We start from the raw sequence: 9,047 nt of genomic DNA, 5'->3' as shown, positions 1-9,047 counted from the left end.
TCTTTCCGCTTGTGACACTGAAAATCTAACCAGCAACATGCCCAATTTTCTAAGCTGTCCCTTATCAAACATTATCAAACACTAGCATTGCTGCTGAAATAGCCAAAAATGGCAAACTTACCTTTCAGTCTTCTTCATTTCCTGCCCATCATCCCATCTGAACATCGCCCGGCGAGGACTTCTCCCCTGCAGATAATTATGCCAGGCACTACTTTAACACAGCTCCATGGCTCCTGCAGGACAGAATTGCTCTAGTTCTTTATTTTTTCACTAAGGTAATTTCCTGTAAAAGGACAAAGCTTATAAGCTGATGGAATTAACTTCAGTGGAAAAAGGCCAGTGTTTTAACACAGGGCAGAAGTCATCAGGAGCAAGGAAACAGTTCTCAGTAATTTGTTTTCCCCAGTGGCATGGTAGATTATGAGTAGCTTTATTTTTCCTTTTAGCTCAGTTCTGTTTTATCAGATGGTTCTTAAGTATGTAATGTTTGCTCAAATGCAAGATGATTATCTGGCAGAACTTCCACTCCTCCATTTGCCAGTGGCCAGGCTTGCTTTGTTTTAAAGGGAAGTGAGTTGTTAAGCTTTTCGCTCACTGTTGAAACCTGTATTTGCCATGACTGATATGATTCTAAAGCATATGTACCTCAGTACTCATAAGAGGAAGCAGAAACTCAAGCAAGATTTAGGAAGCTTTCTGTCAGGCATGGCAGGAGCAAACTGAGCATGGCTTGGGGCTTGTGTTTTTCCCTGGTCTCTAGAGGAGGCACCTGCGGATGTCAGGAGTGGTTCTCTCACTGGTCATACAGACCTGTAGCTATCACACCCCATCATGGTGTAGATTTGTGTAGTATGTAGTTTACCTGTGGCACATGGGCCTGAGAGCCTCACTTCTCTGAACCTGGTGGCTGCGAAGACTCGGGTCGTCTGTTACTGGGCACGTGGGATGGATTTTACAAAACAAACAAGTGACTGCTCTTCAACCTGGGAGTGCATTCACCAGTGGGAAATACCAAATACTGATGAATTCTGGGGTCTAAAAGTGAGGTCTCTAACAAAGGATGAAAGACTAGGAGTTAACACCAAAGGCTGTTTCTAATGGAAGAGTTGATTAACCATTGGAACAAAATCTCAAGGGTGGGAATAGATGCTTCGCTTCATAAAGGCTGCAGATCATAGCTGGGTAACTCTGGAAATTCTGCCTTAGTATAGCAGGGGCTCAGTGCAGGTATAACTACATTAAATTTTATGGCTCATGACCTAGTCCCTTTCAGTCTTAAGACATACAAGTCCATATCGATTGTGGCTTGCAATGATAAGTCCAAGTTCTCATCTCCATTCCTCAGCTTCTCAGCTAACTCCATTCTTCTGCAGCATTACCCTGTGCTCTGTTCCAGGTTCTGCCTGAGGAGGATGACTACGGATTCGACATAGAAGAAAAGAACAAGGCGATCGTGGTGAAGTCTGTCCGACGAGGGTCGTCTGCAGAGGTAGGACCCAATGGTCATATTCTGGGGCCTAAGAATGTTTCGATGCTCTGAGAAGGTACAAACCACCCTTGTGAAATCTGTTCCATTTTAAAGACAGTTGACAGAAAACTGGCATTCTACAATTCCTGTGGTAATAAGCTGTTTCTGTAAACTTCCAAGTGTTTTGGCATCACCAGGTGACTTGGTAGGATGCAGCAGTACCTCTGTGTGATGGGAGTGTACCTCAGGCTCATTAGCAACTTTAAATTAAGGAGGGAGGGAAAGCAATACTGTTTTGAGATAGCAAAGGCGTTTGATGGGATACAGGTTCATTTGAGTGAGAGGTGTATTTTTAGAGATGTATTTTTTCCTGAAAAGCATGCACTCATTTCTCTCCCTGGTATTTTTTGAGCTCTACAGAATCAATGTGCTTCGTTTCTTTGAGGCACATAGATGGCCCCAGATGTCATAGGACCCAAGCACTTCATAATCACTTGTATATCCATGCAAAACTCTCATGTGGATAGCAGTGTGACCCTCCACTGGCCAGATAAGGCACAGGTAGACTGAAAGTCTCTTTTTAAAGCTGTTCAGGTGCTTTAGCACCTCTGGAGGTAGGAGAGGGCTCAGCAACTTTCACAGGGAATTGTGGCAGGGCTTCCTGTCCAGCATCCAGGACAGTCATTGCAGGATTAAGTGATCTCAGTGGTCCTGATCCTCCTTTGCTTTATGGTCACCAAAGAAACCAAGCCTATCCTTTACCTCATACTCAAAATCAACATTGGTTGGCCCAAAATTTTATTAACCTAGACCTGTGCTGTGAACCATCACCTGCCAGATAATCCTCCTACCCTTTCTTTGACTGGAGGCCTAGGGAACAGCCTGCAAATCTCTTGTGTTTTAAGACAGCAGAAGCACACAATTTTCTAAGGAATCTTTTTCTTGATCTTCCAAGAGAAACTATCTGTGACCGTGAGCCCTTCTTTTGAACTTGATCTTACAATATTGCTCCAGAAAAGAACTAAATCCACATCTCTCTGAACCAGGAGACTGTCAGCTCATTCTGGACAGGCCAGAGAATGCATTTCATTACATTCTTGGCATTTTTCGTTGCTTTGTGGTACTAGAAAGATACCCAGCATGCAGTTCAGTGTGGCTCAGCAGGTGTAGACCATTTAGAGACCCTGTGTCTGCTGCCATACTCTGTGTGGACAGAAGGTAAGACCTGCAGCTTTGCTTCACGGTGCCCATCACGGTGCATCGCGGTCACTGAGGCTGTCAGACTTCAGGCCAGAATAAGATTCCAGGTTCTCCAGTTAAGTGGGGACAGATCTATTACTTGCATGGATTTATTCAAGATTAGCACATTCTGTTTGAGTTTTCATCCCAGTAGAGTAGCAGACTTTTATTTGAAAGTGACTGACAAGTGCCCTGGTGAACCATCATTGTACATAGGGTATTCCATAGGACAGTGATCCTAGGAATGTCCTTAAGTAGGGAGCAGGTGAACCCTGGTGCCTGACCTTTCAGAGGTGCTGCCAGTGATGCCAGGTGCTCTGTGGTGTTTGTCTCGTTGGCAGATGGCTGGGCTGCAGACGGGGAGAAAAATCTATTCCATCAATGAGGATCTGGTGTTCCTACGCCCGTTCTCGGAAGTGGAGACCATCTTAACCCAGTCCTTCTGCTCACGGAGGCCACTTCGGCTTCTGGTGGCCACCAAGTCAAAAGAGTAAGTGCCAAGATGGGCAGGCAGAGCAGATGATCAAGAAATGCAGTTACTAAGTAGTACTTCTACAGTTGTAGTGAAACCCGTGTGAACACTTTGCTGCATGGAAGGTGTTCAGTGGGAGAACTAATGACAGATGAGAGACACGAGAGTCACAGCTTGTTTTTAGTGATGACCCTTGGGCTGCTAGGAGAGGTTAGGATGTATTCTCTTTATGCTGCAGGTAACTTTTGGCTTCCTTGTGCACAAACAGAACTGAGTCACAAGGACTGTCATTCTTTCTCAGGTGTGAAGCTCCTCAGACTCTAATACATGTGCAAGGGAAAATAATTTCCACCCCATTAAGGCTTTGATTATTTTTTGGATGACTCTAACAATATCAGTCCTTATAGTTTTTCAGTCTTTTATTGTATCTCATAATGAGACTTTGCCCTGTTAGTGTCTTGTGCATAGAATTAGAGTCTGTAATCCCAAAATGTGCCATGGAATTGAATGGCTCAATGAACACCTGATGCTCAGTTCTAGTCCAGGATATCCTGTCCAGTCTATCTATTTTTTTTATGGAAAGGATCCTCAGTTGGTGTAAGTCAGCATAGCTGCACTAAAGTTTGCCTAGAAATGGAACTGGATGTAAATACCATAGAAACTTTATGCCAAGTGTTGCTCACTTAAAGATGTAGTGAACTAAGAAGTCCAAATTTTAGTTAACAAAAAGAATCTCCCATCTGCCTTGGAGCCTGAGGAGTGGATGATTTCTGCAGGGCTGTTTATTTGTTACTTTTTTTTGAACAGTGTGGGTGTTTTCTTTCATCCAAACCCGGTGGTGAGTGCCAGGGGAAGATGGTGTTCGAACTGCCCAGAGCTCTGACATCCTAACTCAAACTCCTTCTTTCTCTTCTCCCTGATTTATCTGCAGGATCATTAAAATCCCAGATTGTCCTGAAGCACTTTGCTTCCAGATCCGAGGAGCAGCACCACCATACGTCCACGCGGTAGGACGGGGTAAGCACAGAGTCTGCAGTCCAGTCCAGCTGGGAGTGCAGCTGAATGTCTTACACCCGTGTAGAGAGTGTGTGTACACTGATCCAGACAGGCCCAGGTGTCACTTCTGACATGACAGCTTTAGTGACCAAAGTGACAGGACCTCCTGTCACAGCGTATAACCACAGAGCAGGTGTGTGTACACTGATCCAGACAGGCCCAGGTGTCATTGTCCACCTCCTTCTGACAGCTTTAGTGACCAAAGTGACAGGACCTCCTGTCACAGCGTATAACCACAGAGCAGTGAGAGCTCCTGCCTCAAAGTGCTTGTCACCTAAACCTATTCTAAGGCAGTGGTATTGTGCCTGTGAACTGAGTGCTGTGTCTCCATCCCATCAGTACAGAACAAGGAGTAACTTAATTCTGCAGAGAGGGAAACTTGGATACTGTAAGCGACAGTACCACAGAAAGACTTAGGAAAGCATTATCTCTTGAGCTCTTGCAAGCTAGAAATGCACGTGCTTAGTGACCCTGATCTTGTTTCTTCTGAGACTACTAAGGTACAGATTTACAGCCCCAGGGAATAAAAACATAAAGCTGAGGTGACTGATAAAAAGTTGAGGGGTAATGCTGTCTGCTGCTTCCTCGCTGGCTTTGCCTGTGGTCAGCCACAGTTTGGCTCACAGTGTTCTGAAGGTGCTGCTGGTGGACAGATCATATCACGATCTGGACATCACAGAGTATGACATAAGACTTGAAGACAACTACTCCCTTTGCATTGGCTTATACTGCTGCAAATTACCAGTACAAGAGAGAGGCAAACTGCTTTCCTTCATGTTTCTGAAAGGAAAAAAGGCTTGACCAGAGATATTTACTACTTCTGTACCTGAAGTGTTAACTGAGCTACAAGCAAAGCACAGCGTCCGACTTTTATGTTCAGCAGATGCAGAAAATAAGACCTTTTAGTCATATCCCACTTCCTTCCTTCAGAACAAATACGTGTCTCCAGATCAGTGCAGTTAGTGTACAGGCAGCACCCACGTGTGCCCAGGGAGACATGTTCCTTACGTGGCACCTCTAACGTACCTGAAGTGTTAACTGAGCTACAAGCAAAGCACAGCGTCCGACTTTTATGTTCAGCAGATGCAGAAAATAAGACCTTTTAGTCATATCCCACTTCCTTCCTTCAGAACAAATACGTGTCTCCAGATCAGTGCAGTTAGTGTACAGGCAGCACCCACGTGTGCCCAGGGAGACATGTTCCTTACGTGGCACCTCTAACTCTCCCAGAGGCAGCACCCACGTGTGCCCAGGGAGATGTGTTCCTTACGTGGCACCTCTAAGCACTTTCTCCCAGTCTGAAGTACAAGCTGCAGGGCCAGCCAGGCAGATTCTCCTTCTTCAGGATTTTGCCAGCAAAAGACAAGTTGTACTTGGAATAAAACTGTATGGATTTTAAATGATGGTGCTTTAAAAATTACAATCACCCTAACTGTAGATTTCTAGGAGCTGAATTTGGGTATGTCTTGTTCATGTGAATGTGGAATAAATCCACTGAAGTTGCTTACTGCACTCTAGGCTTCCTCTAGTTGGAAGTGCATCACAGTCTGGTTCTGTGGCAAATTGTGTAACAGGCAGGTGTTGTGTATCTCTCAAGTGCAAGAAGGTGGAACACACAGAACAGTTTGGATTTAAGCAAGACCTCAGCTAATGTAATCAAAGGCTAAAAGAGAACCATGTAAGAATCCCAAATCCCAAACAATTTCCCACAGGAATTTCAGTTTCTAGGAGGTCTCTGTTTCTCCCAGCGCTCCTGAACATGTGAAGGATAGACACATCTGTCATCCTTACACAGCACAGCTCAGAGTGAGGGCTGAGGAGCGAAGGCAGGAGAGCATTCACCCAGCTCTTCCACTCTCTTTAACCAGAAACCCTTGGCAAACTTGGCCTTTCTGTCCAACTTCTCTCTGTTGCTGCTCAGGTTCTGAGGCTGCAGCCGTTGGCCTCCACCCAGGGCAGTGTATTTTGAAAGTTAATGGGAATAATGCAGCGCATGGAAATTATACAGACGTTCTGGAGCACTTCACAGCCTACAGGACCAGACAACAGGACGCACTGGTATGAACACATCACCTCAAAGGAAGGACATGGATTCCTGCCCTTCTCTGCCCTCCCCTTTTCCAGTGCTGTTACGCTTGCTAAATATTCAGAAAAAGAACATTGACATGATTTTCTGACTCGTTTACTCCCACACCAGGGTCCTGCCACCACTGAGGGACCTGCCTGCAGGTGCCCATAGTTGCCAAACACCTACAAATAATATGAATACACTGTGTACAGTACTGAAAATTACTTCCTCTTCTAACTATGACTGTATCACCCAGATATTGATTTAGATTTTATGTTCTCTGAAGTTCAGAGAAAAGCCAGGGGGGATGTTGGTGTTTTGGCCAATTTGGAAGACATAGACTTGATAGCTAGATTCACCTTTGGTCCCAACACATGGAGATTGGGTGTTGTTAGTGAGGTCATAGCTGAAGCCTCTCTCTCTCTTGAAAGGGGTTGTACCAGTGGGTGTACAGAACACATGAAGATGCTGAAGAGGACAGAGTTCAACAAGCAGCATCCCCTGCATATCTGAATGGAAGTCATCCTGGCTCCAGAAAACAAGACTCTTCACTAGAAGGAGGTGCAGAGCTGGATCCCCTTCAAAATAGCCAACAGGAATCAGGTAATGATTCTCATGGGGAAGGAAACCCAGGGACAACTCAGGGGCTTCCAGAAGGAAAACCACAGTAGAAATACAAAGTGTAATTATTTTTGTAGAATCTCTCTAGTCTTAGTAAAGTTTTGTAACAGAATGAGGTATGCCAGAGGAAGCACTCGGATGGTGCAGTCCATTCAGGGGAAGAAAAAGTTAAGATACACAGAGAGATCATTCCCCTGTGACTGTTCTTTATGAGAACCAGTTTTGGGAATGGGAAGGTTCAGCATTTTTAGAATCCTTTGGTACCCTTGCAAACCAGGAGTTATGGGCAGTAGCTGATGGAGAGGGAAGATCTGCAAGTAACTCTACCTAGAATAATCTATGTCTTCTGTTATTTCAGATGTTAAGTTACTGTGATCTGGAGCAAGTTTTCAAAGCATGTACCACTGTGTCAGCTTAAGAATGCATAGCTCCTAAAAACGGGTTTGCTTTCATGTTGAGAGCTTATTCAGTAAAGCAGCTGTTAGGGGAGAGTACTGAAGCAAGATCTAGTCCAAAGGACTGAGCCTGTACTCTGAATGCCATTGGCAACTTCTCCAGTAACAGATGCACATCTGCATGGGTCCCACCTGAGGTCTAGTGACCCTGGAAATGGAATGGTCACAGTGCAGCTCCACAGTGCAACTGCTGGAGCAGTGCCCTGGTGGAGCCATGGCAGCAGTTCTCTGGCAAATCTCAGTCTGGCTGTAACTTGAATTTGTTCTCTAGTGACAATGGCATTGCTGTGTGTAAAAAATATTATCTCCTCATCCTGTCCCTGCCCTAGCATCTCAGTCTTACAGCTGCACAGAAAAAGCATCTGGAGCATTTCCCAAAGCTTTTCTTTTCCCAGCCAGAAAAGTGGCACTCTTCCAGAGGGTCACTGCAAACAAGGCTCAGAGATTAACATACTTCACTTCCCTTTGAAAGCTTCTGCCAAGGTCTGTGTCTGAGTGTTGAGCAGAACTAGCAGCAGTATCCTGAGCATGGATGTGTGTCTGCACACGTGGAAGAACATCAGAATGTGCACTGGAGCGTGTGGATTATCTAAACCTCTATCACTGTCTCCACTAGTGGCCAACAGCACTGTCTTCCTCAGAGTGTTCACTCTCTAGCAGTTCAGGCACTCCCTGAGCCAAAGGTTGTGTCTCTGTGTCTTTGTATTTGATGATTCTTCTCAGGCAGTTTCTCTTCCCTGCTCAGGCCTATGTTCACGTGTGCTGCCAGACACCTCTAATGACTTATTTTGGTTCCAGCCCAGACACCACAGACTGTCAGCTCTCCACTGGTCGCTGGTGAAGAAGCTCCTCTTATCAGCCTAACTGTGGATAACACCCACCTGGAGCACGGGGTGGTGTACGAATACGTCAGCAGTGCAGGAATCAAGTCCTTCGTCCTGGAGAAAATTGTGGAACCAAAAGGTTGCTTCAATCTCACTGCAAAGGTACCAGAAAACGTACACAGGCAGCTTCATTCCTACCCAGAGTGGGAAGCAGTGATGCAGCTTATTGCTCTCTGGGCTGGGCCTGGCTCTTCGGGTCAGGGCACACATGGTCTGCTCTTCTGCTTGGAGCTGTGTTTGTTAGAATGCACCAGCTGCAGCAGCTTGTTTGGTATGAGCAGGTCAGCAGATGCTTGCAGGACTTAGCTGTCGAGGCAGAGGGAGGGGAGCCCTCAGCTGCGGAATTCTCACTTTTATCTGCCTGGTAACATATTCTCTGCTTGATGTGCAAGATTAATCTTTTCAGGCAGGAATTTGCTTTACCTCGGAAGAAAATGAAGCAGCTTTTTCCCAGCTACTAGGCTGGATAGGTTGCTAAAGGAATTGAGTGGAACTGCTGCTGTCAGAAGGCAGCAGAGCACCGAGCGTCTCGGTCATCTGTGGCAGGAAAGAGCTAATAGTAAACGTTTCTGTCACATCCCAGGAACATAATGGCTGTGTCCCATGAAAGTGTGCCAGAGCAGGTAACTCGGGTGGGGCACAGTGGATCAATCCCCTTCCATTACTCTAGAGTATTTGAGGAATGTTTGACAGCTCTGGGGGTCACACACAGTGGTGGCTCTCAGGCCATAAAGGCAGTTTGTTCTGGAGGCAGATTTATTCAGCCACGGCAGCATGGGGCTTT

The 9,047-nt window shown here is 45.7% G+C and overlaps 1 protein-coding gene across 1 annotated transcript in view; it reads left to right on the top strand.

Moving 5' to 3' along the window:
* The window catches only part of PREX1 (phosphatidylinositol-3,4,5-trisphosphate-dependent Rac exchange factor 1), a gene marked incomplete at its 5' end in the record, with an annotated part of 69,424 nt that overhangs the window by 41,419 nt on the left and 18,958 nt on the right, over positions 1 to 9,047 (top strand). The window contains 6 exon segments of the mRNA XM_009080335.1: positions 1,397 to 1,489; positions 3,049 to 3,197; positions 4,111 to 4,196; positions 6,157 to 6,293; positions 6,735 to 6,906; positions 8,178 to 8,365. Of these exon segments, the coding sequence (XP_009078583.1) occupies positions 1,397 to 1,489; positions 3,049 to 3,197; positions 4,111 to 4,196; positions 6,157 to 6,293; positions 6,735 to 6,906; positions 8,178 to 8,365 (825 nt within the window).

The sequence above is a fragment of the Acanthisitta chloris genome, unplaced genomic scaffold (assembly GCF_000695815.1).
Source record: "Acanthisitta chloris isolate BGI_N310 unplaced genomic scaffold, ASM69581v1 scaffold21508, whole genome shotgun sequence".
In the NCBI taxonomy this organism is placed as follows: Eukaryota; Metazoa; Chordata; class Aves; order Passeriformes; family Acanthisittidae; genus Acanthisitta; species Acanthisitta chloris.
The sequence above is the reverse complement of the archived record's forward strand: the minus strand, read 5'-3'. Positions and strand labels throughout refer to the sequence as shown.